The sequence below is a fragment of the Triturus cristatus genome, chromosome 10, assembly GCF_964204655.1.
Source record: "Triturus cristatus chromosome 10, aTriCri1.1, whole genome shotgun sequence".
NCBI lineage: Eukaryota > Metazoa > Chordata > Amphibia > Caudata > Salamandridae > Triturus > Triturus cristatus.
The window spans coordinates 1,203,388,050-1,203,415,990 of NC_140593.1; the positions used below are offsets into that span (position 1 = coordinate 1,203,388,050).

General features: G+C 52.3%; 1 protein-coding gene across 2 annotated transcripts in view; it reads left to right on the top strand.

Annotated features, from left to right (window-relative positions):
- The window catches only part of PTPN18 (protein tyrosine phosphatase non-receptor type 18), a 328,066-nt gene extending 302,533 nt beyond the window's left edge, over positions 1–25,533 (top strand). For both annotated transcript variants that reach the window (XM_085629675.1, XM_085629674.1), the window contains exons 14-18: positions 6,221–6,289; positions 9,111–9,184; positions 17,663–17,690; positions 20,989–21,084; positions 23,453–25,533. In XM_085629675.1, the coding sequence (XP_085485801.1) occupies positions 6,221–6,289; positions 9,111–9,184; positions 17,663–17,690; positions 20,989–21,084; positions 23,453–23,526 (341 nt within the window). In that variant the 3' untranslated portion in view covers positions 23,527–25,533. The remainder of the gene's footprint in view (positions 1–6,220; positions 6,290–9,110; positions 9,185–17,662; positions 17,691–20,988; positions 21,085–23,452) is intronic.
- Positions 25,534–27,941: the final 2,408 nt, after the last annotated feature.

Sequence of the window (27,941 nt, forward strand, 5' to 3'; positions counted from 1 at the left end):
GCACATGATGGTCTTACGGGTTACCGGCTGAACCCACCAGTGGCATAAAACACCATGCTTCATCACAAACAAAACAATGCTACACCAATACACAAATGTAAATCAATAAAGGCAACCAAAAAAAAAAAAAGATCACAATTACCACTGAATCCCTCAAATCCCCCACCCCATTAAAAAACTGTTATTTTAAACCCTCATAAACTACCTAAAAATTGGGCTAGGATGTAGACATCCTCAAAGAAACATGCACTGGCAATGCTAGTAGTCTGGTTTATGAGTGCGTTGTCAAGACAGACCCAACAATCCATCTATGTTAATGACTGCCCTCCCATCTGTGCTGCTACCAGAGACAAACACCGTCAATTATCTAAATATCTAAGACACTTTAATAACATTACTATGTCATGTGTGTGCCCCTGAACATTCAAGCTCAGACAGCCGGACAAATAATCAAAATGATCACAGATGTGTGGAGGGCAAGAGCTTTTTTGTGGAAGCACACAACGCCTGCTCAATCAAGACATGTCCTCCTGGCTCCCAACATGTGGGCAGGGCCAAAGCCCTTCTCCTAGTGATTCTCACATAATTGTCTGGCAACAGCTGCACTGTCAAGCCAGGCCATAAGAACAATAGTGGTAAAAAAGACAACCTAAATTTGCCACATCCCAGACACCATTTGATCCTGGTGCCAAGCACTTACTGCATCACCTGCCGAAAATGCCCAAGAAAAAGATTTGTGTTTTTGCTTTATCCTAATACTTCCCGACAAAAAAAGGGCCCGGGCGTGTGCATAACATGGCCCGGACTCCAACGATGTTTCACACATTACTGCCTGGCCTCCCCATCCTCAGTTATGCTATCTGCCATTTACACCCGAAACACAAGTATATCGATTCTTAGCAAACTGATGACTTGATAATCATTGATTGAGATGGCTTGAAAACCAAGCAGGCTGTTTACACCCGAATGCAAGAGGGATAAAATCAGCAATTACCACACATTTTGCCTGTTAGTGCACATTTTTGGTTTTATGGTGCATTTGCAACGTGTGAAAGGCTAATGATACACCAGTGAGCAGCTGACATCTGCCTGGTGGGAAAGCATAAGAGCCATAAACAGTCTTCTCACTGCTCTATTTTTAAGTTGTAGGCGTCTGCTGGGATTTTCCTGCAGACACTCATAGCTGAACAACAGGCCTTGCAACACGTCATGCCTGAACAGAGTACGAAGGGGCTAAAGGAACGAACACTGTCTGTGGGGCCCAAGAAGTAATGAGTTCCAGTGGCCATTGCCCAGTGGCATAAAAGAACCATATTCACCCCAACGGTGGCACAAGGTGCTCGGGAACCAGAACCTCAAGCTAAGCGATACCTGGAAGGTGTGTAGAACTTAACTGTAGTACAACTAGAGCAGGCTTCATTGACTGAAAGAGGGAGAATATGGCCATCACAGGGGCATCAGGCCCAACATACACATTCTGTAGGGTCTTTATATGTAACAAGCATCCCGAACAGCACACGCCTCTGCTCCATCCAATAAAGTACTGTGCAGACGGCTCAGAAGACAGACATAACTACCCATGGACCCCATTCGCGGACATGGATGGGCGGGTCACTCGTGTGAAGCATGGTTGTAGCTGGCGGTCTGTCCCAATTTACACTCTACTTGTGCATCAACTGGTTGCCCATGAGTGACAACGCTCTGTTGCGCTCTCTGTACAATTGCACTCTATAAAAACCCATACATACAAATATGCATGCCCAGTGCCACATTTCAAGGGCTACATATTTATTTATATTTGTTTTATTTTTGTAGTTTTATGAAGCGTGTGCTACATCCAGAGATGTCAACGCCTCACAACATCAATAAGAATTTTACACAGTAAGAGTACAGCATAACTTTTGTAGCTGCTGGTTTTCCATCAATGGAATCAGTGGAAAAATACCAGATTCTATTTTCTGACGACCAAGGTTAGTAGGGGCAGTTAACAGGTTTTTCTGGATCAGTAAGAAGTTTAAGTTCCTCTTGAATGTTTTGAAAGTGAGATTTGTTCACATCTCGGGGGCTCTTCCAGATAGAGATTGTTCTATGTTTCTTGAACCTGGGTGGTTCTAAGACCTTGGATTTGGCCCTGCGAAGAGAATGGATACCCCCAGATAGGATGGGTTTTTGTGGCAAGTACTTCAGGATGCCACAGTGCAAAGATCTGTGAGTAATGTAGGTCATTCTGAATATGCTCCTAGCTTCTTTCGGGAGCCAGTAAGGGTTCTTGAGGACAGGAGTAAAGCGCTTGAAGAGTTTTATTAGAGATGAGTCTTCATGCAGTATTGAGAGTTGCATTCATGGGACCCAGTTGTGATTTGGAGATTTCTGTGAGTAGCCTGCGACCATAATCGAGTCTTTAGATGTCTACGGACCACACAACAGGTTTAAAATATGCTTCTGGAAAGAAGAGTTTGATATTTCTGAGAAGTCCTTGTCGGTGCTGTGCACTCCTTGGTATGACATTTATGTACGCTTGTAGGTTCAGAACCTTGTCTAGAGTGATTCTGAGAGATCTAGTGCATTCAATCATTTGGGGTTTGTAGGCCAGTACATTTAGTGAGTCTAGCACTTTGAGGGGAGTGGGGGGGGGGGGGAGTGGTGAGGAAGAATTCCCTCTGCAGCGTTAGATTTTGGTGGACCAAGGATAGCCAGGTTTGGATGTCTTTTAGAATGGGATATAGAAAGAGTATATGTTCTCTTGGATGTCAAAAGTCAAATATATAATTCCCTTTAGGTTCACTTATCTTTCAGAGCAGCCACTCCATATATAGACACATACATTAACTTAGTCTTAAAGGAGCTATGAATTCCACTGGGTTTTGAAACACTTCTAAATCTAATGTAATAAAAATATTCAGTTGTAAAATACATCATTTGAAATTTAATACTGTAATATCTTTAAAATCATATCTAAAAATATCTTACAAACTTTACAATATAAAAATGGGAGGGACAACAGAAAGACCATCACATTTGTCATAAAAAAAGTAAATTCGTGAAGATGCATAAAGACATCACATTGCAGAAAACATTTTCTTATCCACATGTGATTCTATGTCGCACAAATTTAGCAACAACAGCATGGACGTGTTTCGGTGGGTTGAAGCAAATAAAACCACCTTCTTCAGGACAATAAACATAATATTCCCCACTCTTAAAATTCTCGTAGAAACCAGTAAGAAAGCTGTTTATGTTTGGATAAATGCCGGTGGTAAAGGCAGAGATCTATTTCCTGTGTTCAATCTTTGCTATCCTCTTGTTCTAATCTTTCAGGTGTACATCTGTAACTTAATTAAATTTACAAGTCATTTGAGACAGTTCTCACTTGTTTTAGCTGAGATCTGAAGAAGGATGTTTTGGCCTCAAAGACATTGCTTTTGTGCCTTTTCCTTTTATTGCAAAGTTTGGCCAGACTCATGGTTGAGGAGTCTTGTCTCCATCTTTGTTAAATTAATTTAAGTTGGCTCTTTCCATCATTTAGTTTACTGTACTATTAGAAAGAGGGTTTGTGTTTTTTGCCTCTTTATCTTTTTTAGGTGATACTTCCTCTGTTATGTTGGTCATGGTTTCTTTGTACTGATTGGCCATTGCTTGGCTGCTTGCTCCTCATTTGGGCTTGAAGTTGTGGTGAGAGTTTTTTCGCTCAGCTCGAAGGTGATTTGTCTAGTGCCTTCATCGATTGTTCTGTTCTGTTTCTTTGGTCTCTGGTTATACAACCCTGAGTTAAAGCAGAAAACAATAAGGCTGCGATCTGACCAGCTACCCGGTAGCAGGGGTTGTACCAATAGGGTCCTTCCACTGCCATCAGTAGGACCAGCTAAGATCATGCCACACAGGCAGGGCAGTACAGAGTTGTGTCTTATCACTGCTATTTGTAAAAGTTCTCAGTTGGATAACTAACAGTCCATAGGGTCACTCTAGTTAAGGTTCAAGTCCTCTACAAACATGTTATTGGTTGACGAAAGAGATTATTTGACTAGTTCTTTTAGCTAGTCAACGAGAACCTGGTTGTTTCCTGGATGGTGGTAAATTAGGTGCATTTAGAGTGATATGCTACTGCAGTACAGATTTCGACTCCCATGCACCTTAATGTGGTGTAGTTCTCGACTCAAACATTTGCGTTGGATAGACTTTCTGTCGATGACGGCAAGACCCCCTCCCGTATGACCCACGTGATCTAGTGGTTTGATCAAGACGCGGGGGGAGTAGTATGTCGATCAGATGTGCTAAGTATCCATTTAGACAACTAGTGGGAGGAATAAACTGTCAATATTGTAGGCTTGCTTGGCCTTAGCAATCTCAATGCAGTGTTTGCTGCTGATTTTCAGGGATGTAGCCTGCACTTCCGGTTGGCTTGGACAATGTTTGTGGTTAGTGATGAGACAATCGGAACTCTTAAAAGGGTAGCTGGGATTTGTCCTCGTTTCATACCGGTGAAATATTAGCTTCCTGTTGCACACTCTGAGCTGGATGTTGTGGTTGCCCAGGAACAGGAGGGTCAAGTTAGTTGCGTTGTTTTCAACAAATACCATATCATTGTCCTCTTTTGAGAGACAATTTCTAGCTAATTTTGGGTGGTATTTTTAGTTGTTTCTGGGGGGCAGGGTTCCCTTGCCTTGTGACCTGTCAACTGGAGAGAGGGTAAGGGGTTTTCAGTCTTTCTGGGTGGGTAGCCTGTGGATTTCAGGTTTGCAAAGAGGGAGCCGGATACTTTGTGATTGCCACCTCGTTTATCCAAGTGTTACGGATAGCTTTGGAAAGTATGGAGGATCCTGAGATTGGGTCCTTGGTGCTCTTGGAGGCTGGATAGGGATTTTTGTCTGGGATATTTCAATTTTTTTAGCCTCAGGTTTGTCAGTCAGTGCCAGGCAGTATACGATAGTTGTGTCCAAGCCCCTGAATCCAGTCCTGCTCTCCATACGAGGCCTTGTCTTTCCAGCAGATAGTGTAAGAGCTGCTGAGAGGATTCACAAGTGGACCGCAGTGTGGCATGTACTGTATCACAGTGACCCAGAGGAGCGGTGGATCTGAATGTGGGACAAGCTCCTCCGAGCACTGAGGGATGAAGCATAGGCGGAGGGGAGGGGAGCATGGACCAGCTGCTGGTCATGAGAGCCCTTTTTAAACTGGGACGTCCTCGTGGCTGCAAGCCTAAGGTTCCCACATACTTTGCAAGTGAATGAGCACACACATGCTATCATGCTCCTATTCACCCCTTCTCATGGCTATGGAAAGCTCTTCATTGTAAATGCTCTGCCCCATCCGGTGCAGCCTCCAAGTGCAGATTCCAAAATGGAGGCTGTGATGTGACTTGTTTTTGGTTTTATAACAAGAAGCCTGAGGTCTGCATACTCAATACATACTCGGGGGCTGCCTATGATCAGCACTAGCAGCAAAGGACTTGCTGCTTGCTCTCTGGGCAGCATTACTCACCCTGATGACTGGTGTAAAGCAGCCGTACTGGCAAAAATGATGACTGGAGAAGAGAGACTTGCAGAGGGAACCTGTTTTGTTTCGATGACTCTGGTGTGGCTTCTACTGCTCAGCTACATCAAAACCATCATGCAAACTCCACCGGCATAGCAGCAGAGCAAACGTGGGAAGGCGGAGGCAGTAGTATGAGGGAACAAAATGGCGGCATCAGGGCAGAAGTGTTGGCTGAGGCACCAGAGTAGGTAGAACATGAGAGTCGAAGAAGAAGCTAAATGTCTTTGCAATGGGCATGGTAAAAGGAGGATGAGAGGATAATACGAGGACAAGAGGTGGGAGATCGGGGCGCGTGCAGGTGGACCGAGGTTTAGAGGGCAGCTTCGGATGGGGCTATAAAAGCAGGTTCTGCCTCGTGGGGAGGGTGGGGGGGCTTCTGAATTGCCTTCAGCCTTGTGGCTGCAGTACCATCCCTGCCTATCTCATGGCCTCGGAGAGCCCTGGGTCCAGTGAAGCATCCCATGTGGTACCAAGGCCCAAGGTCGGAGTTTGGTACCAGCCTGAAGCCCTGCTGCCCCCAGGTCATCCTTCTCTGCCCTACAGTGAGGCGTGAAACCATGCTTGGTCTGATCAATGTTCCTGTTCAGTTGCCTCCTTGTCTTCACGCCCCCGACAGTGCGGCAGTGTCTGAGTTGACTTTTTAGGAGAGACCTATCCATATTTTGATATGCTTTGGTCTTTTCTTTAGAAACAGAGGAGCGCGGAAGCCAAAGCGGGTCACGACTGTCCGACGTGCCCAGCAGCTGGAGCGAGAGAGGTAGGTGCCTTCTTCAAGCCTCCTTGGACTAATCAAAAACATCTTTAATGTTCTGAGCCTGTGGCATGGTGTGGTGGGACAATGACACAGAGGGGTGTAGCTATCAATGGCACGGGGCCCAGGGGTTCAAGGGTTCCACTGTACCCCAGTTGTAGAAGTCTTTTCATGACCAGCTGGGAGGGAGAAGGCCCCTTACCCTTGCTTTTATTAGGGCCCATGGCATCCTTACTACAACACTGGACACGCGGAGGACTAGAGCACTGCTCTCGATGTGCAGTTCTACACCAGAGCTTGGGTGGATCTGTTCTGATCAGAACCACCCTCCTCTGCCTGCTGCATGCTGGGATAGCCTTTTCACTGATGTTGGACCACCAGAACCGGTCAAACACATTTTGTAAAGAGATTAGTTCTCTGCTTCCTCACAAGTGATGTTTCTTCAGTGTTAACATGTCCTAGCAGGTTTTAAAAAGGAGGGTGGGAGCAGGCGATGATGTTTGGGGTAAGGAGGGAAGTTCTCAGCCTTTTATGGACAGTACATCATCACTTCACACCAGAGGCGCCAGCTCTCAAATTTCCAGCAAGTGGGAGGGAGGTCTAACATTGAGACACAACGTAAGAGGCGAATTGCATTGCAGTAGAGCCTGCAAAGGAAGTGACATCACAGGAAGTGACATTACATGTTATCTGGCAGCATGAGGTAGATGTTAAGTGGGAGTGTGGGCACACGCTTAGCACATTAGGACAGGATTCATAGAGGTCGATGGTGAGGGGGTGGTACTGGGATGGGTAGGTAGGTATGCATGGAGGGCAGTAAACAGTGAGGTGGGATAGATAGACTTGTAGCGTAGAGCCGGTCAAACTCTGAAGTAGCAACTGGGGACTTGGAGCTGGTGAGGGGGGAAGTGTTTACAGAGACCAATACTTTTCACTGTGCCCAGCTCCCTCTCTCTCACACTACCCTTCTACTTCCGTTCTTCCTCCACTCACCTTCTCCTCCTCTCACCCCTTTGCCGCTTTCCATTTATCCGCTCCCTCCTTCCTCTGCCTCTCAAGCCCCTGCCCCCCTCCTTACTCATTACCTTCTGCCATCACTCCCCTTTTATTCCCTTTAATTTGCTCTCCCTACTCCTGGTTTCTCGCTTCACTTTCTAACTCATTCATCCTTACACCTCTCTTCCCTCACAGGTCTCAAGGCGTCCCATGGCAGCCGCGTAGAACTCCTTCATTTCTGCTGTCCATTCTGCTGTCTAAAATTCTATATTTATTTAATGAAAAATGTCAAATCAAAAGTGCAAAGGATAAAACTGGCACAAAAGGATCCTCAGACCAGACAGAGACAACTTTAGATCTTTGATACCTGCTCTCCCCTACTTCCCTCGTCGATGTCCTTCAACACGTTCCCTCTATAGAATTCCCTCTTAATTCACTTTTGACATCAAGCCAGGTTAACTTTCTCCTGGCCAGAAGTCTCTAGTCCTCCATGGCCATACCATTGGGCTTCCCATGGTTAACAGGAAAGCCCTGGGAGACGAGCCCTCTCTGTGCTGGTCCCACAGCTGTGAACTGGGTCACACTGGAGCTCAGGTCTGACCATACATTGATCGGGATTCAGAGCACCCACTGAATGATCTCTGCCGTCTCCTTACATCTTCCTGGCCGCCTTCGAAGGGAGCGCAGTCCCTGGTCCACTCCAGACTGCTACCAGGGGCTTCAGTGCCAGACAAATATCAGTAACACACCATCAGCCGCATGACCACACTCCTCAGACAGGGAGCCAAACTCATGGACCACTGTCCGGTGCCATGGCGTGACCGCTGTGGCATCTCTCTGGCATCATGTCATGGGTGGAGCGCCCTGACATATTAAGAGATGCACTTGTTTCCTTTTCAGATACGTTCTTCCCTCTCTGCGCCTTGTTTCCTCTGTTCCTAAGAAGAAGAAGCTCGGCTCAGGGTGTGGGTCATTGCGCAGGTCCCACACATTGTGTAGCAATGGGTGAAAGGCAGGGGAAGAGCAAAGAGGAGCAATGGGTGTGAGGACCAGAGGGTGGAGCCGTGGGCAGTGGACAGAGGACCAATGAGTGTGAGGCCTGGGACAGTAGACCAATTACCTGAGGCCAGTAGCAGTAGACTGAGGACCAATGAGTGGAGTTCTGGGGCAGTGGACAGAGGACCAATCACTGTGAGGCCTGGGACAGTAGACCAATAACCTGAGGCCAGAAGCAGTAGACTGAGGACCAATGAGTGGAGTTCTGGGGCAGTGGACAGAGGACCAATGACTGTGAGGCCTGGGACAGTAGACCAATTACCTGAGGCCAGTAGCAGTAGACTGAGGACCAATGAGTGGAGTTCTGGGGCAGTGGACAGGGGACCAATGACTGTGAGGCCTGGGACAGTAGACCAATTACCTGAGGCCAGAAGCAGTAGACTGAGGACCAATGAGTGGAGTTCTGGGGCAGTGGACAGGGGACCAATGACTGTGAGGCCTGGGACAGTAGACCAATTACCTGAGGCCAGAAGCAGTAGACTGAGGACCAATGAGTGGAGTCCTTGGCCAGTCTCTGAGGACAAATTACTTAAAGGCTTGTGGTAGTGAGAGAGGATCAATGACAGAGAGGCTGGTGATGTAGACAGAGGACCCATGATTGAAGGCCTTTGACTGGTGATAGAGGACTGGAGGCAGTGCACAGAGGTGCACTGGCAGAATCCTTTGGGGCACAAATTGAGGGACTGGAGCAGTGACTGAGAGGTCAGTGTTCAGAGCAGAGGCAGAGAAGCACAGGAGGAACTGAGCTAATCTCGGTCTTTCTTCTTCTTCACAGTGGACCCAAGCGGCGCTTCGCCCCAAGGCAGCGCCTCAAAAGGCAACAACAAGTTCCGGAACTTCCTGCATTCGGTGAGTACCACTGTTCACCTGATCCGGGGGGCCACGTCCTGTCTGTGCGCTGTAGAGGGGACCACCACCTGTTGGTAGGTGCAGCACTTTGGCATCAGCTTGCAACAGGTAGCATTGAGGCACCACCTCCAGTAGTTCACCAGTGAGCCCCAACCTTGGGGGCTGCATCGTGGCTGTCCTCCCTCCTTGGACCGTATCCTGGCCATCCCAACAGACTGGACACTGAATTAAATGGTAGGGCGCCATGCTCTGGAAGTTCTTGTGCTCCAAACTCCCAGAATGCTCCTGTGCTAAGAGTGCTAGAAGCAGGAGTTGGGAGTGTGTCTCCTGTTGAGCATGCATCCTACCAAAGGATCGCTGCGCATTGCCATCAACTAACTCCAGTTTTCAAATCAAACCTTTTAGGGTAAGAAACATGGAGTGATTTGATCAAGGGATAATACTGCTGCTCGCCCTGATTATTGCGATGCCCCTCTTTTGCCGAAATCACAAAACGTTGAATTATAAATTCAGCATGTCTCCGGTGGATGGTATGTGGCTGGCATTGCTAACAAGTACCGTACAGCACCCTCTTCTCGCTCCAGCATCATTTGCCGATAGAGCCTCTATCCACGGCACTATCTGAGCTAACAACTGTGGGCCTGATTTAGAGTTTGGCGGACGGAGCAGTGTCAGTCGGGATGGTTGAGGACAATTCCGCCGGTGTCTTGACAGTATTCTGTCTACCAAATTTAGAGTGACTGACAGCCCAGCGGTCATCTCTGTTCATTGAACAAAGGTAGGTGTGTGGAGAGAGGAGTTGGAAGTGTGCGGAGACAGGAGCGGGAGGTGTGCGGAGACAGGAGCTGGAAGTGTGCGGAGACAGGAGCGGGAGGTGTGTGGAGAGAGGAGCGGGAGGTGTGCGGAGACAGGAGCTGGAAGTGTGCGGAGACAGGAGCGGGAGGTGTGTGGAGAGAGGAGCGGGAGGTGTGCGGAGACAGGAGCTGGAAGTGTGCGGAGACAGGAGCGGGAGGTGTGTGGAGAGAGGAGCTGGGAGGTGTGTGGAGAGAGGAGCTGGAAGTGTGCGTAGACAGGAGCGGGAGGTGTGCGTAGACAGGAGCGGGAGGTGTGCGGAGACAGGAGCGGGAAGTGTGCGGAGACAGGAGCGGGAGGTGTGCGGAGACAGGAGCGGGAGGTGTGCGGAGAGAGGAGCAGGAAGTGTGCGGAGACAGGAGCGGGAGGTGTGTGGAGAGAGGAGCGGGAGGTGTGTGGAGAGAGGAGCGGGAGGTGTGTGGAGAGAGGAGCGGGAGGTGTGCGGAGACAGGAGCGGGAGGTGTGCGGAGACAGGAGCTGGAAGTGTGCGGAGACCGGAGCGGAGAGAGGAGCTGGGAGGTGTGCGGAGACAGGAGCTGGAAGTGTGCGGAGACAGGAGCGGGAGGTGTGCGGAGAGGGGAGCAGGAGGTGTGCGGAGACAGGAGCTGGAAGTGTGCGGAGACAGGAGCGGGAGGTGTGCGGAGAGGGGAGCAGGAGGTGTGCGGAGACAGGAGCTGGAAGTGTGCGGAGACAGGAGCGGGAGGTGTGCGGAGAGGGGAGCGGGAGGTGTGTGGAGGCAGGAGCTGGAAGTGTGCGTAGACAGGAGCGGGAGGTGTGCGTAGACAGGAGCGGGAGGTGTGCGTAGACAGGAGCGGGAGGTGTGCGTAGACCGGAGCGGGAGGTGTGCGGAGACAGGAGCGGGAGGTGTGCGGAGACAGGAGCGGGAGGTGTGTGGAGAGAGGAGCGGGAGGTGTGCGGAGACAGGAGCTGGAAGTGTGTGGAGAGAGGAGCGGGAGGTGTGTGGAGAGAGGAGCGGGAGGTGTGCGGAGACAGGAGCTGGAAGTGTGTGGAGACAGGAGCGGGAGGTGTGTGGAGAGAGGAGCTGGGAGGTGTGTGGAGAGAGGAGCTGGAAGTGTGCGTAGACAGGAGCGGGAGGTGTGCGTAGACAGGAGCGGGAGGTGTGCGTAGACCGGAGCGGGAGGTGTGCGGAGACAGGAGCGGAAGGTGTGTGGAGAGAGGAGCTGGGAGTTGGGTGCAGAGAGGAGCGGGAGGTGTGTGTGGAGAGGAGTGGGAGGTGTGTGCGGATAGAGGAGCGGGAGGTGTGTGGAGAGAGGAGCTGGGAGGTGTGTGGAGAGAGGAGCTGGAAGTGTGCGTAGACAGGAGCGGGAGGTGTGCGGAGACAGGAGCGGGAGGTGTGCGGAGACAGGAGCGGGAGGTGTGCAGAGACAGGAGCGGGAGGTGTGCGGAGACAGGAGCGGGAGGTGTGCGGAGACAGGAGCGGGAGGTGTGCGGAGAGAGGAGCGGGACGTGTGCGGAGACAGGAGCGGGAGGTGTGTGGAGAGAGGAGCGGGAGGTGTGTGGAGAGAGGAGCGGGAGGTGTGTGGAGAGAGGAGCGGGAGGTGTGCGGAGAGAGGAGCGGGAGGTGTGCGGAGACAGGAGCGGGAGGTGTGCGGAGACAGGAGCTGGAAGTGTGCGGAGACCGGAGCGGAGAGAGGAGCTGGGAGGTGTGCGGAGACAGGAGCTGGAAGTGTGCGGAGACAGGAGCGGGAGGTGTGCGGAGAGGGGAGCAGGAGGTGTGCGGAGACAGGAGCTGGAAGTGTGCGGAGACAGGAGCGGGAGGTGTGCGGAGAGGGGAGCAGGAGGTGTGCGGAGACAGGAGCTGGAAGTGTGCGGAGACAGGAGCGGGAGGTGTGCGGAGAGGGGAGCGGGAGGTGTGTGGAGGCAGGAGCTGGAAGTGTGCGTAGACAGGAGCGGGAGGTGTGCGTAGACAGGAGCGGGAGGTGTGCGTAGACAGGAGCGGGAGGTGTGCGTAGACAGGAGCGGGAGGTGTGCGTAGACCGGAGCGGGAGGTGTGCGGAGACAGGAGCGGGAGGTGTGCGGAGACAGGAGCGGGAGGTGTGCGGAGACAGGAGCGGGAGGTGTGTGGAGAGAGGAGCGGGAGGTGTGCGGAGACAGGAGCTGGAAGTGTGCGGAGACCGGAGCGGGAGGTGTGTGGAGAGAGGAGCGGGAGGTGTGCGGAGACAGGAGCGGGAGGTGTGTGGAGAGAGGAGCTGGAAGTGTGCGTAGACAGGAGCGGGAGGTGTGCGTAGACAGGAGCGGGAGGTGTGCGTAGACCGGAGCGGGAGGTGTGCGGAGACAGGAGCGGGAGGTGTGCGGAGAGGGGAGTGGGAGTTGGGTGCAGAGAGGAGCGGGAGGTGTGCGGAGACAGGAGCGGGAGGTGTGCGGAGACAGGAGCTGGAAGTGTGCGGAGACCGGAGCGGAGAGAGGAGCTGGGAGGTGTGCGGAGACAGGAGCTGGAAGTGTGCGGAGACAGGAGCGGGAGGTGTGCGGAGAGGGGAGCAGGAGGTGTGCGGAGACAGGAGCTGGAAGTGTGCGGAGACAGGAGCGGGAGGTGTGCGGAGAGGGGAGCAGGAGGTGTGCGGAGACAGGAGCTGGAAGTGTGCGGAGACAGGAGCGGGAGGTGTGCGGAGAGGGGAGCGGGAGGTGTGTGGAGGCAGGAGCTGGAAGTGTGCGTAGACAGGAGCGGGAGGTGTGCGTAGACAGGAGCGGGAGGTGTGCGTAGACAGGAGCGGGAGGTGTGCGTAGACCGGAGCGGGAGGTGTGCGGAGACCGGAGCGGGAGGTGTGCGGAGACAGGAGTGGGAGGTGTGCGGAGAGAGGAGCGGGAGGTGTGCGGAGACAGGAGCTGGAAGTGTGCGGAGACAGGAGCGGGAGGTGTGTGGAGAGAGGAGCGGGAGGTGTGCGGAGACAGGAGCGGGAGGTGTGTGGAGAGAGGAGCTGGAAGTGTGCGTAGACAGGAGCGGGAGGTGTGCGTAGACAGGAGCGGGAGGTGTGCGTAGACCGGAGCGGGAGGTGTGCGGAGACAGGAGCTGGAAGTGTGCGGAGACAGGAGCGGGAGGTGTGCGGAGAGGGGAGCAGGAGGTGTGCGGAGACAGGAGCTGGAAGTGTGCGGAGACAGGAGCGGGAGGTGTGTGGAGAGAGGAGCGGGAGGTGTGCGGAGACAGGAGCTGGAAGTGTGCGGAGACAGGAGCGGGAGGTGTGTGGAGAGAGGAGCTGGGAGGTGTGTGGAGAGAGGAGCTGGAAGTGTGCGTAGACAGGAGCGGGAGGTGTGCGTAGACAGGAGCGGGAGGTGTGCGGAGACAGGAGCGGGAGGTGTGTGGAGAGAGGAGCTGGGAGGTGTGTGGAGAGAGGAGCTGGAAGTGTGCGTAGACAGGAGCGGGAGGTGTGCGTAGACAGGAGCGGGAGGTGTGCGGAGACAGGAGCGGGAAGTGTGCGGAGACAGGAGCGGGAGGTGTGCGGAGACAGGAGCGGGAGGTGTGCGGAGACAGGAGCGGGAGGTGTGCGGAGAGAGGAGCAGGAAGTGTGCGGAGACAGGAGCGGGAGGTGTGTGGAGAGAGGAGCGGGAGGTGTGTGGAGAGAGGAGCGGGAGGTGTGTGGAGAGAGGAGCGGGAGGTGTGTGGAGAGAGGAGCGGGAGGTGTGCGGAGACAGGAGCGGGAGGTGTGCGGAGACAGGAGCTGGAAGTGTGCGGAGACCGGAGCGGAGAGAGGAGCTGGGAGGTGTGCGGAGACAGGAGCTGGAAGTGTGCGGAGACAGGAGCGGGAGGTGTGCGGAGAGGGGAGCAGGAGGTGTGCGGAGACAGGAGCTGGAAGTGTGCGGAGACAGGAGCGGGAGGTGTGCGGAGAGGGGAGCAGGAGGTGTGCGGAGACAGGAGCTGGAAGTGTGCGGAGACAGGAGCGGGAGGTGTGCGGAGAGGGGAGCGGGAGGTGTGTGGAGGCAGGAGCTGGAAGTGTGCGTAGACAGGAGCGGGAGGTGTGCGTAGACAGGAGCGGGAGGTGTGCGTAGACAGGAGCGGGAGGTGTGCGTAGACAGGAGCGGGAGGTGTGCGTAGACCGGAGCGGGAGGTGTGCGGAGACAGGAGCGGGAGGTGTGCGGAGACAGGAGCGGGAGGTGTGTGGAGAGAGGAGCGGGAGGTGTGCGGAGACAGGAGCTGGAAGTGTGCGGAGACAGGAGCGGGAGGTGTGTGGAGAGAGGAGCGGGAGGTGTGCGGAGACAGGAGCTGGAAGTGTGCGGAGACAGGAGCGGGAGGTGTGTGGAGAGAGGAGCTGGGAGGTGTGTGGAGAGAGGAGCTGGAAGTGTGCGTAGACAGGAGCGGGAGGTGTGCGTAGACAGGAGCGGGAGGTGTGCGTAGACCGGAGCGGGAGGTGTGCGGAGACAGGAGCGGGAGGTGTGTGGAGAGAGGAGCTGGGAGTTGGGTGCAGAGAGGAGCGGGAGGTGTGTGTGGAGAGGAGTGGGAGGTGTGTGCGGATAGAGGAGCGGGAGGTGTGTGGAGAGAGGAGCTGGGAGGTGTGTGGAGAGAGGAGCTGGAAGTGTGCGTAGACAGGAGCGGGAGGTGTGCGGAGACAGGAGCGGGAGGTGTGCGGAGACAGGAGCGGGAAGTGTGCGGAGACAGGAGCGGGAGGTGTGCGGAGACAGGAGCGGGAGGTGTGCGGAGACAGGAGCGGGAGGTGTGCGGAGAGAGGAGCAGGAAGTGTGCGGAGAGAGGAGCGGGAGGTGTGCGGAGAGAGGAGCGGGAGGTGTGCGGAGACAGGAGCGGGAGGTGTGCGGAGACAGGAGCTGGAAGTGTGCGGAGACCGGAGCGGAGAGAGGAGCTGGGAGGTGTGCGGAGACAGGAGCTGGAAGTGTGCGGAGACAGGAGCGGGAGGTGTGCGGAGAGGGGAGCAGGAGGTGTGCGGAGACAGGAGCTGGAAGTGTGCGGAGACAGGAGCGGGAGGTGTGCGGAGAGGGGAGCAGGAGGTGTGCGGAGACAGGAGCTGGAAGTGTGCGGAGACAGGAGCGGGAGGTGTGCGGAGAGGGGAGCGGGAGGTGTGTGGAGGCAGGAGCTGGAAGTGTGCGTAGACAGGAGCGGGAGGTGTGCGTAGACAGGAGCGGGAGGTGTGCGTAGACAGGAGCGGGAGGTGTGCGTAGACCGGAGCGGGAGGTGTGCGTAGACCGGAGCGGGAGGTGTGCGGAGACAGGAGCGGGAGGTGTGCGGAGACAGGAGCGGGAGGTGTGCGGAGACAGGAGCGGGAGGTGTGCGGAGAGAGGAGCGGGAGGTGTGCGGAGACAGGAGCTGGAAGTGTGCGGAGACAGGAGCGGGAGGTGTGTGGAGAGAGGAGCGGGAGGTGTGCGGAGACAGGAGCGGGAGGTGTGTGGAGAGAGGAGCTGGAAGTGTGCGTAGACAGGAGCGGGAGGTGTGCGTAGACAGGAGCGGGAGGTGTGTGTAGACCGGAGCGGGAGGTGTGTGTAGACCGGAGCGGGAGGTGTGCGGAGACAGGAGCGGGAGGTGTGCGGAGACAGGAGCGGGAGGTGTGCGGAGAGGGGAGTGGGAGTTGGGTGCAGAGAGGAGCGGGAGGTGTGCGGAGACAGGAGCGGGAGGTGTGCGGAGACAGGAGCTGGAAGTGTGCGGAGACCGGAGCGGAGAGAGGAGCTGGGAGGTGTGCGGAGACAGGAGCTGGAAGTGTGCGGAGACAGGAGCGGGAGGTGTGCGGAGAGGGGAGCAGGAGGTGTGCGGAGACAGGAGCTGGAAGTGTGCGGAGACAGGAGCGGGAGGTGTGCGGAGAGGGGAGCAGGAGGTGTGCGGAGAGAGGAGCTGGAAGTGTGCGGAGACAGGAGCGGGAGGTGTGCGGAGAGGGGAGCGGGAGGTGTGTGGAGGCAGGAGCTGGAAGTGTGCGTAGACAGGAGCGGGAGGTGTGCGTAGACAGGAGCGGGAGGTGTGCGTAGACAGGAGCGGGAGGTGTGCGTAGACCGGAGCGGGAGGTGTGCGGAGACAGGAGCGGGAGGTGTGCGGAGACAGGAGCGGGAGGTGTGCGGAGAGAGGAGCGGGAGGTGTGCGGAGACAGGAGCTGGAAGTGTGCGGAGACAGGAGCGGGAGGTGTGTGGAGAGAGGAGCGGGAGGTGTGCGGAGACAGGAGCGGGAGGTGTGTGGAGAGAGGAGCTGGAAGTGTGCGTAGACAGGAGCGGGAGGTGTGCGTAGACAGGAGCGGGAGGTGTGCGTAGACCGGAGCGGGAGGTGTGCGGAGACAGGAGCGGGAGGTGTGCGGAGAGGGGAGTGGGAGTTGGGTGCAGAGAGGAGCGGGAGGTGTGTGTGGAGAGGAGCGGGAGGTGTGTGTGGAGAGAGGAGCGGGAGGTGTGTGCAGAGAGGAGTTGGAGGTGCGTGCAGAGAGGAGTTGGAGGTGCGTGCAGAGAGGAGTTGGAGGTGCGTGCAGAGAGGAGTTGGAGGTGCGTGCAGAGAGGAGTGGGAGGAGTGTGCAGAGTGAAACGGGAGATGTGCCGAGAGAGGAGCGGGAGGTGGGTGCAGAGAGGAGCGGGAGGTGTGCGGAGAGAGGAGCAGGAGGTGTGCGGAGAGAGGAGCGGGAGGTGCGTGCAGAGAGGAGCGGGAGGTGCGTGAAACTGCAGAGAGGAGTTGGAGGTGCGTGCAGAGAGGAGTGGGAGGTGTGTGCAGAGTGAAACGGGAGGTGTGCCGAGAGAGGAGCGGGAGGTGTGTAGAGAGAGGAGCGGGAGGTGTGTGCAGAGAGGAGTTGGAGGTGCGTGCAGAGAGGAGTGGGAGGAGTGTGCAGAGTGAAACGGGAGATGTGCCGAGAGAGGAGCGGGAGGTGGGTGCAGAGAGGAGCGGGAGGTGTGCGGAGAGAGGAGCAGGAGGTGTGCGGAGAGAGGAGCGGGAGGTGCGTGCAGAGAGGAGCGGGAGGTGCGTGAAACTGCAGAGAGGAGTTGGAGGTGCGTGCAGAGAGGAGTGGGAGGTGTGTGCAGAGTGAAACGGGAGGTGTGCCGAGAGAGGAGCGGGAGGTGTGTAGAGAGAGGAGCGGGAGGTGTGTGCAGAGAGGAGTTGGAGGTGCGTGCAGAGAGGAGTTGGAGGTGCGTGCAGAGAGGAGTGGGAGGTGTGTGCAGAGTGAAACGGGAGGTGTGCCGAGAGAGGAGCGGGAGGTGGGTGCAGAGAGGAGCGGGAGGTGTATGTAGCTCCTCTAATAAAACAGTGTCCTACGAGAGGATCGTAGCTTCCAAGTATTGCATTGAATTTGCGGAAAAAGTCATACAGTGTCACACATTCTGCTGCAATATTGTTTTATGTGTGAACAACATAAAGTTTGTCGGCCTCTTTAAAAGTTAAGCGAGAATATAACCATATTGCCTGGCTGCATTCCTAAATACATAGATATATTCTGGGTGTACCAATCATCAGGTGCTTTGCTGTGCACAGTGAGGGGCTGTACGCAGAATGCTACATAATGCATAGGGTACTCTGCAGAGAGGAGTCTGAAGCAGTTGGCTGTACAGAGACATAAACTGGTTTACGTAGCCCAAGGAGGCAGCTTCGGACCTGGACCTTAACCTTTGCTTTTAGAAGAAGGGGTCAGGTGAGGATGCATCTGCCTCACACAAGCCAAATTTAAATCCTTTGCTTTCTAATCCCTCTGTTTTTGTACCCCACAGGGATTCATATCTGCACCTCCAAAGAAGGGTAAGTTGAGAGGGGGTTGGGGAAGATGATGGGGGTACACGTGCTGCTTGCGTGCATGCTTGCACGTTGTTGGTGGATGCCTGCTTGAAACTGCCTGGAGAGACGAGCTGCTTGGACACCATCGTATGTTGTGCCTTTCCTAGTTCCAGTGCTGGTGGCGAGATGCCCGGTCTGCTGTCGCAGGACGGGTGTGTGCAATCGCATCCAACAGGGGTCAACCCGTGTCCGGCTGGCAGGTGTGTGCCCTTGCTCCCAAAGGTGCAAGGGCCTGGGTAAGCCCAGGGGGCGATTTGTCAGTGTAGTCCGATGGGTGTCCGCCAGCATCTATACTGAGGAAACTCCGGAGAAGCCTATCAGTGCTGGCCGCTGTGCATGTGCACCCGCACCTATGGTGTCCTTGATCGAATGTGCAAGCCCCCCATCGCATGCGTGCATACACACTGACCCCCGTCTTAATGAAACCTGTGTCCAGTTTGTCGTGTCAGACTGATGTGGGAACACTTGCACCTCTCATGCTGGAGACTGTGTCCGACCTGCCATTACAGGTAAGTGAACGCCATAGCGCATGTCCATCCATGCAGTGAGGAGCACCTGTGTGTTTTCACCAACGATGAGACTTGCTCTTCCCCTAAGTTGACCTGGGGAAGTGATTGACTGTACTTCAAGCTGCAATAGTGGATTGCAGTGGAGCAGACTCATGATGTTTCAGATCAATGGATGCGTTGTGCCAAACCCTTTCCATCTGTAAATGTGATGTTGACATAACTCCCTTAGAAATGCGACTGGTGTAATATGGGCATTTCTGTGCTCTCAGAGTCTTGTGTGCCGTGGTGCCTGGCCCCACAATTGTGCATTCCACAGCAACCGCAATAAGCCATGGGCACCACAGACCTCTGCCATTTGAGGGTCGGATGGAATAGATAGGAGCAAAGTTTTTGACACTTGGCCTCTCGGGCCGGAGCATGGCCCCACTAAAGATTAAGATCTACATTCAAATGCCCCATGGCAGACAGGCCTACAATTTAGGGGAGACATTTGGGGTTCAAAGGAAACAGCCTACAGCGCCCCTAACTTCAAAGGTGCACAATAGTAAATAGGGGTGCCATCCTTCAGCATGGGGTGAGATATGCTTGTGGGGACGTGGGACCGGGGTACCGGACTGCATGGTGCACATTACCAGAGGACTGTGTTGTGCACATTGAGGATAACTGCCCAAAAAGGGGACCAAGTGTCCTTTCGGAATAGTGGTTGGCCTGGGCCGAGACCTGCTAAAGTGTGCTGCCCTGAAGTGTGCTCTCCAAGGGCCCGTCTGTGGGCCTCCTGTTCTCTCTGGGGTCTCAGGGACATCAAACATCTCCCTCGAGGGACCTATACCTTCTACATTACATCAGGAGAGCGGTGCCCTCTCAAGTGCCCACATCGGCTACTGAATTCCAACGGGAAGCGTGATGTGAGTGTGGAAGACACTTGTGCCTGAAGACCAGATTGTCTAGTGCAGAGCCGCAAAATCTTGCCCACATCTAAGGCATGTGGTTCCCGAAACGCAGGAACACTGACATTTAGGTTGGTGAGCGAATTCACCGGTTGTGGATCCAAAGTGACTTTCTTCAGTGTCGCATCTCTCTCGTGTGAACAGAATTGCCTGGTGCAACCTATTTCAACATGCACCGGTCATAGTGCCTAATTTCCAGGGAGTGAAGGAATTTGTAACTCATCGTGGTTGAGATCTGAAGTGTCTGGTGCGACTCATACCAACGCGCACCAGAGCTGTGCCCGGATTGCCTGGGCACGACCTTTTTCACCGTGTACCCGTCGGGGTGCCTCATCCTATTTAGAGGCTTCCCTGTGTTACTCCCCATTCATCGGTTGTTCCCTTTTTGCCCCTCATTGCGGCGGATCAACAGCCCTTTCCTCACCTGGCCCCTCCCGAAGACATATTGTGTAGTAGAGAGAGAAATTGACTGGGTCAAAGGAACACTTCTGAGACAGTTCGGGAGCGGGTCAGAGACAACGTGACTCCATTGTCTTTTGAGACCTGTGGGTGAACTTCCTGAGCGGCTGCTAAACTCCCCTTGTTTACGTCCACCTATTAATTAAAGTTGCTACATATTCCCATCTGCTTCCTTAAAACCCAGACTAAGTGACTTTGTCCGCATGCGGCCTCGTGTCTGGAAGGCGGGGTTGGTTAGTTACCATCCAGGGGTATAGGAAAATTGAGGTGGACTGGCGGGAGACTGAGGCCACAGAGTCTGCAGAGTGCGTGGGCACCAGTGGCATCGCATTAGGGTGCTGAGTGCATATGCGTGCAAGAGCGTTCCGTACAGAATGTGCTGGTTACCTGTCGCACCGTAGAGCAGTGCGGAGCGAGTGTGTGTGCGAGTGGGAATGATGGTGTGTGGACCGCATGTGATTCATAACACTGGCAGACAGTGCTGGGTTATACGTTGTTTGGTGCCAAAAGCACAATACTCTTCTGACATTGGGTTTTCCTGCGTGGTTCTGGCCCACGGTGCTGCTAAAAATTGTTCTTGTTACATGTATGTACATAATGTTGATATCATTGTGACCGGGGTGTACCATATAACTGTGGGACTGTATTATCTGGGTGGGCCTGAGGTGAACAGCATGTTGCACCGCATAGGGGTGCTCCCTCTTGGAGGAGAGGTGGGAGATTAAGGATTATCACCACATACATACTGTTGATATCATAATCATACGAGTGGGCCTAGTATTGGTAGTAATAATTCCAAATGTGTTTTATGCCCGAAATTACCGGACGTTCGTGTTATAAAGATTAAATATGTGTGTTTAATACAAACGTTTTTACGTACATCTTGTGTGTAGAATCTTTTATGGCACTCAGTGCATTTATTGCAACTGTCTGCTGTGCATTTGCCTCTGGATTAAGCCTGACTGCTCACTGCCAAGCTACCCAAGGGTGAGCACATGATATACAGTGCTTGCAATCACCCACCTCGGACGAGAGCAGTAGGTTCTGCCTGGCTGGGGGCATCCCTCCAGCCAACCAGAAGTGCCGGTTCCAACAGTGCTATTTCATGAGGTTTGAAGGAAACATTAATATTGGGCAATATTTGAGGTAACTTTTCATGGAGGTTTGGGGTTCAAAACAGCATGAAGGGGATTGTACCCAATCACAGAACCCATTATATTAAGAAAAGTTTGTGTTTTACCTCCGGCCCCAAATATTCTGGTAGACTTGTGACGTGACAGGTGAGATTAAGGTGGAACCCCAGATCATGAACTCAAAGGGCATTCACAATCTTCCTTCTCTTGTCAGGTTCTCTCTCTGCGTCTGAATCCATTGATAGTTATGAAGACATCCCAGATCCATCCAGGTGTGCTTCAGCCAACCAGTCCTTGACAAATGGCCTAGGTAGGTATGCCAGTTGGTGTTTGCAGCCTGATGAAGTATCACTCTACAGAACTTCTAAAGTTTCCTTTCTAATCTCTGATCACCTTGCAAAGTCTTAGAAGTAGCCAGACAAGAAAAGAAATGAAAACCAGGTGTTGGGTAACAGCAGCGGGGACAGTTGTCAGTAAACCAGCCTTCGGATAAGGAGTCAAAAGAGAATGATGAGTAAGCGGTCAGTCATTAGACATTTGGAGAAGGAAATCACACCTCAGTTACAGAGAGGGTGTCAGAAGGCCAAACTTCAGCTCCAGAAAGTGGCACCTGAACCAAGGAATGTACATCTAAAAACAGAACGCAACACTGGGGCAGAGGGGCAATTAATCACCTCTCTCACCATGAGCCCTGTATTGTCTTTGTGACACCTCAGCCCTTGATGAGTCTCCAAGCCACTGCCTGATACTTATACAATTTTTGTGATCGCTTCCGTAGAAAAATGTTATTTGCAAACACCTAAGAGCCCCATCCAGTCGTCCATCTTTGACACTAATGGGGTGTTTGTCTGCAATCTGGTGATCCAGAGCCTCTTTGTGCAGCATAAAATGTTTGGGTCTTGGAAAATAAGTCAGGGGTGTGGAATTCCTATTGCCCGACGCCCAGGACATATCATTTTGGGTCGAGGACAACAAGTTTTCATGTTTATTTTGTCCTTGGGACAAGCAAACCCCCCCCCCCCCCTAGCACAAACCCTTCGGCTGCCAGATTACAGTACCACATTATGGATCAGGGAAGGGCATTATCTGAAAGGAAAGGAATGGTATTGTGTGTCCATATGTTCATGCTGTTTAATGGAAAGCCTTTATTATTAGGGTGAGCGCTCCAAGGAAATGTTGCAAGTTCAAACTGTCCGACTGATGGTGGTTCTAGTATAAACATGTGTAAGCACGTTTGCAAAGTTTAACAATATGAGGCTACGTATAATGCTTCCAGGATTCTCTCTGATTAGATGCAAATATATGCAAAACTTGGAAAACACGAATGATGATTTTTTGCTTTCAATATAAAATGTTCATTAAAAAATGCACCTAGAAACAAAGCGTTTGGCTAACTACTGTGAAATATAAGGTACCATTTCTTTGAAGCATCATTTAGTAAAATATATTGATGCATTGTAGTATTTCCTCCAAACGTTTTAGAATGGGAAATCAGTGTAGCCAGTTTCAACAAAACTATAGAAAACATGACAAACAAGTATTGGCAAAGCCACTAGGTAGGACATTGATGGTCAGCCTTTTGGTTTTGTTAATGCATGTCTTGTTTTGACATGGTTTTTGTACAACTTTATTGTTGTGGGAGCTCTGGACCCTCATCATTATAACAAACACTGGCAGGTCTCAAAAACCACACATTGCCACAGTTGTTCCTTGCACTGACCAAAACTACTTTGCGTGCCGATATGCTTCTTGTGAAAGAGCAGAATGCTGTCACTCACAGTGAAGCCAGCCAGTAGGTAGAGAGAGAGAGACAGAATTTTAATAAACACAGAATGTCTTGGTTAAAGCCAGACCTAAACAGGGGCCTAATTCTTAAAGAAAGTCACAAAAGTGCAGTCATGGTATATGTCCTTGCATTAGTGCAGATTTACGGCTTTCATTCATTTTCCAAGAATTTAGTAGAGTAGGCCAGGAAATCCTACTCCTAGAAAATATTTGTGAACTGCATTTAGCATGGGCAGATATGCATGTGTAGATTTGTCAGGAATAAATGTCCAGCCTTTTTCTGCATTGTTAAATATTAGAGACAAGCTAATGAAGTCCATGCAAAATAGTTATAGATTTGCACAGAATCAAAGAGGGCATTCCAAGCATGGAAAACTATTGCTTCCTACTACACCCAGCACCAGTATGTAGATCTGCGGAAAGGTGGCAAATTAAGCAAATTGCTAGTATTCAAACTCTACTATGATATGCGCTCTGGCATAGACAGGCAGGCTGTTGTTGCATTATGCAGCAGACTTAGAAAGAGGATAATGCCTCTGAGGATTGTTTTTGTGCATGAAGGTGCTCCTTGCACCATGGTGCACGGGTGCCTGCATTGGTGCTAGACAGCAGTTTGTGCGCCAGCACGGGCAAAGAGCAGGAATACGCCGTGTAAGTTGAATACAGCACATTTCCTACCCTCTCCCTTCCACGCAGCGCAGCAAGGTGGCTTGCTGCGTTGTGTTGCATTTTGAGAGAAGAAAACCTGAGGGGAGTATAAAGTCCACAAGTGGAACCTTGTATCACCCTCCACAGGGAGGTCAGCGGCAGAAACAGGAGTACAGTATGTGTAAAATAGTGGTTTATTGTAATGTGCCATCACTCACTCCTGTTCTTTTTATAAACTCTTGTAGGTTTCAATCAGCGAATCGCACGGCCAAAGGGACCTCGGGATCCACCGGCTGAGTGGAGTCGCTTGGAACGATAACAGACTTTTGTGAGTGGGTTTTCTCATCACAAAGCCTCCTCTGTCCTCCTCATCTGATTGAATAGACACTTGGTGGATATCCAAGAGTCAAGAAGCCTTTTCTGTATTCCATCTACGCTTATCCTGGACAACTGGACGAGGAACCTGGCACAGACTTAAGGGCTTTCTTATAAGACTCCTTTACTGGATTAGTCGATGGGAGGCGCAAAATGGATGGGGTGAAATGCTTCACACATTCGGTTGATGATGTAGTGCATTTGTCAGTGACACTGCACACCAGAGGACCCTCCCCTTTGGTCTCTGACGTGCTACAAAAGGTCCATTTGTTTATTTCCTATTTTAATTTGATTTTGGATGTATTCGCCATTGCTTTTTTCCTACTTGTGTTATAATGCTGATGTCCTTGATCACATGTTTGGGCGCAGTGGCGGAGCCTAATAGAATACGGGGTAGACAATGAGAAGGGGACACAGCTCTGTAAGCAAGGGATCACCTTCCCTAGGTAATACCTTTAAGTTGTCCTGTCCAAGAAAAGTATTTATTTAATGGATTTTGCAGCTCACAGCTGTCCGAAACTTATCACCTATGGATGCGTGAACATGTGCACAGCAGGCAAATAACAGAGAAGGATTTCACTAGCTAGACAGCAAAGTTTTAAAGATTTCAGGAGTTAAATGATTGTCTGTGAGCCCCACAAACCTAAGGGAGTGTCCCCCTCGAGACGTGGATCTGGCCAGAGTAATGATCAACAGGCTGTAGCTGACCCACTGAAAATGAGATGTCAAGAACGCTCACTCACTCAAGATAAGCATGTCTGCCATTTTGTTATTGTGAGTCAAGAAGAGAAATTACGTATTTTTAATAACATAATTTCCAGCTATAAGAAAGTGTGAGTCCTGAGAACGAGAATAATGATTGACTGTGTTGAACTGGTGTACTTTAAGAAATTCAACCTGTTTCTCCACTCATAGTCTTAAGGAATTTCTTGGGTGGGTCCTGAAACCAGTGATTTTCAGTAAATCCTAAAAGCGGGTAGACTTGTCTCCCAGTGGAGACAGGGTTAGTTCGTTTCATAGTATCTTGCAAAAGGAGCCGGCACCAGGAGGTAGACCTTGTATAAAGAGGAATTGGCCATTAAATGTTGCTGGCTGATGACTGGTCGCTCAGCTGTATTAAGGACTTAAATGTCCCTCTTTGCCCATGGCTGCCTCATATACATGATTTATCTTTTTAAGCATCTCTAAAGGTAAACATGTTTTAAAGTTATGTTGCTCATTGCCCCTTCTATGCTGCGGGCATTCTGACGAGACCCTGAATGCATCCTACCAGGGCCGCTTGGGGCAACCCAACTTGTTCACGTCTTCAACCGTCCAGGAGGTAAGCTGTTGTTTAGTTGCGAGAGCGTACCTACCTTATTTGTTAAGGAACCCCTAAGACACACGTGTGTGGAAAGTGGAGCCCAGAGGGCATTAGTGTATAAAATCAGGGGCCTGTTAGCATTATTCTGCTGGACAGCTGGAATTACTAAAGTGCGAATGCTATTTATGGCATGCATAGCTCCGCAGGTTTGGCACACCCAGCAGCTGTGCAAGTTATAAGGTACAATGTCATTGCAGGGTACACAGAAACTGCATCCTGTGGTTGAGCTGAGGCCACGCGGCCTCGTGGTGCAGTGTCCAAGATGGCGGCCGGGCCGGGCGAGGGAGCCGGTAGTGGTTCGGCGTCATGATACAGAGATGTCCGGGGGCAGGAGTCCCGTATGAGACGGGGTGCGGGTTGCTTCTGTGGGTAACACCTGGAGGGCCGGGGCTCGGGCCCTGTCATGCGGGGAGGGAGCAAGCCCTTTATGTGGCCTGTCCAACAGTGGTGTTGAGGGAGGGGAGGGGTGGTAGGGGTTCTCCATAGGTAACAATGACATATATGCCTGTAAATATACTGTACCGTGTTTTTTTCTGGTGTTGGGTTAATAAAGTTGACTGTGGCCACTGCAATTCAGTGAAACCAGGACTCTCTCTAGTTCTAGTCTTCATGGGAAAGTTGGAGCATTTAGTAAGTAAATGTTTACTACGCAAGGACTTCGGATAGAAGAGTCAGGTTTAACACAAAGTTAACTTGTGGTCACACTAACCCACAATGGAATCGCTGCAAATGCTCGTGCCCGCTGCGTGGTAATAGACAGATTATGCTAAAGAAACCCCTCATCTAATCCTCCACCACCGTCCCCTTCCTTTCTTCAATGAAAAAAAAAACACTCAAACAGTCCATCTGGGGAGTTTGCCAAAGGCGTGGATCTCCATTCCTCAGGAGAGCAGGCCTATCTCATGAGATGATGGTCTCTCTTGTCAGGTCAAGCATTTCTAAGGTTCCATAAATCCAACGTTATCCACATGGCAACACGAACAGGATCTTAAATTACAAAAATGTGGCTTTTAATTTTTTTTTTAAATGTACCTCACCCACAAGCTAGTCTTAATATCAAATGAAGCTAGTGCTGCTGTTTGCACCCCAGACCTGTTACCATTTTCCGTCCAAGGTTTTTAATTTAACTCTTGATATACTCTGCCATTTCCTACTCTGTGATCTCCACCCAGTGCCAGCTAGCTATCCTGCAAGCATTCAGTGCCAGCCAGCTCTCCTGCAAGCATTCAGTGCCAGCCAGCTCTCCGGCAAGCCTTCCGTACCAGCCAGCTCTCCTGCAAGCATTCAGTGCCAGCCAGCTCTCCTGCAAGCCTTCTGTGCCAGCCAGCTCTCCTGCAAGCCTTTTGTGCCAGCCAGCTCTCCTGCAAGCCTTCCGTACCAGCCAGCTCTCCTGCAAGCATTCAGTGCCAGCCAGCTCTCCTGCAAGCCTTCTGTGCCAGCCAGCTCTCCTGCAAGCCTTCTGTGCCAGCCAGCTCTCCTGCAAGCCTTCTGTGCCAGCCAGCTCTCCTGCAAGCATTGAGTGCCAGCCAGCTCTCCTGCATGCATTCAATGCCAGCCAGCTCTCCGGCAAGCCTTCCGTACCAGCCAGCTCTCCTGCAAGCATTCAGTGCCAGCCAGCTCTCCTGCAAGCATTCAGTGCCAGCCAGCTCTCCTGCAAGCCTTCTGTGCCAGCCAGCTCTCCTGCAAGCATTCAGTGCCAGCCAGCTCTCCTGCAAGCATTCAATGCCAGCCAGCTCTTCTGCAAGCCTTCAGTGCCAGCCTGCAAGCCTTCAGTGCACAGTAGCTCTCCTGCAAGCATTCAGTGCCAGCTCTGCAAGCATTCAGTGCCAGCTCTCCTGCAAGTCTTCAGTGCCAGTCAGCTCCTCTGCAAGTATTCTGTGCCAACCGGCTCTCCTGCACGTATTCGGGCTCTCCTGCAAGCATTCAGTGCCAGTCAGCTCCCCTGAAAGACGTCAGTGCCAGTCAGCTCTTCTGCAAGCCTTCAGTGCCTGCCAGCTCTCCTGCAAGCATTCAGTGCCAGCCAGCTTTTGTGCAAGCCTTCAGTGCCTGCCAGCGCTCCTGCAAGCCTTCTGTGCCAGCCAGCTCTCCTGCAAGCCTTCTGTGCCAGCCAGCTCTCCTGTAAGCATGCAGTGCCAGCCAGCTCTCCTGCAAGCCTTCCATGCCAACCAGCTCTCCTGCAAGCATTCAATGCCGGCCAGCTGTCCTGCATGCCCACATTGCCAGCCAGCTCTCCTGCATGCCTTCAGTGCCTGCCAGCTCTCCAGCAAGCCTTCAGTGCCAGCCAGCAGTGTGATGTTCTCGTCAACATGAAAAGGGGTGACCACCTTAAGCAGGAAAAAAATGTTTGCCTTAGTAAAAGCTGGTGTACTGAGGGTTAAGTGAAAGAACCTAAAGCTCGCTGACCCTCCTGGCCAATGTAAGGGCCACCAAGAAGGCTATCTTGAGAGTTAGGAGCGTGAGCAGAGAACCATGCACAGGCTCAAACGGGTAGCCAATGAGGAACGTTAGGAACAAACTAAGGTCCCATTGGAGCATGATGAAAGGGGTAGAAAGGAACAAATGTTGCAAGCTCTTCAAAAAAAGTGGCACAACAAGTGACTTCAACAGTGAGTACTGATCCAGCAACTTCAAAAAAAGAAGAGACAGCCAAAAGGTAACCTTTGACAGTGCCCAGCCTTGCCGGTCCTTGTCGGGCTAAAGACAGCACAAACAGTGGAACCTCTGCCAAGGGGCTGAAAGGAGGTCAACAAGATGAGGGAAGCACCATGCCACAAATTTGCCCCAACAGCAGGCATATATGGTCACTGTTGGGGGATGCCTGGCTGCCAAGATGGCATCACAGATCTCTGGAGGCAGATCAAAGACATTCAACTGAAGCCACCCTTATCTCCACACAAGAAGGTCTGAGTTTGTCTGCCTTGCAGTTCAGAGATCCTGCCAGGTGCTGCACGAGCAGGAAGATGTCCTGTCGCTCCAGCCAGGTCCAGAGGTGCAGG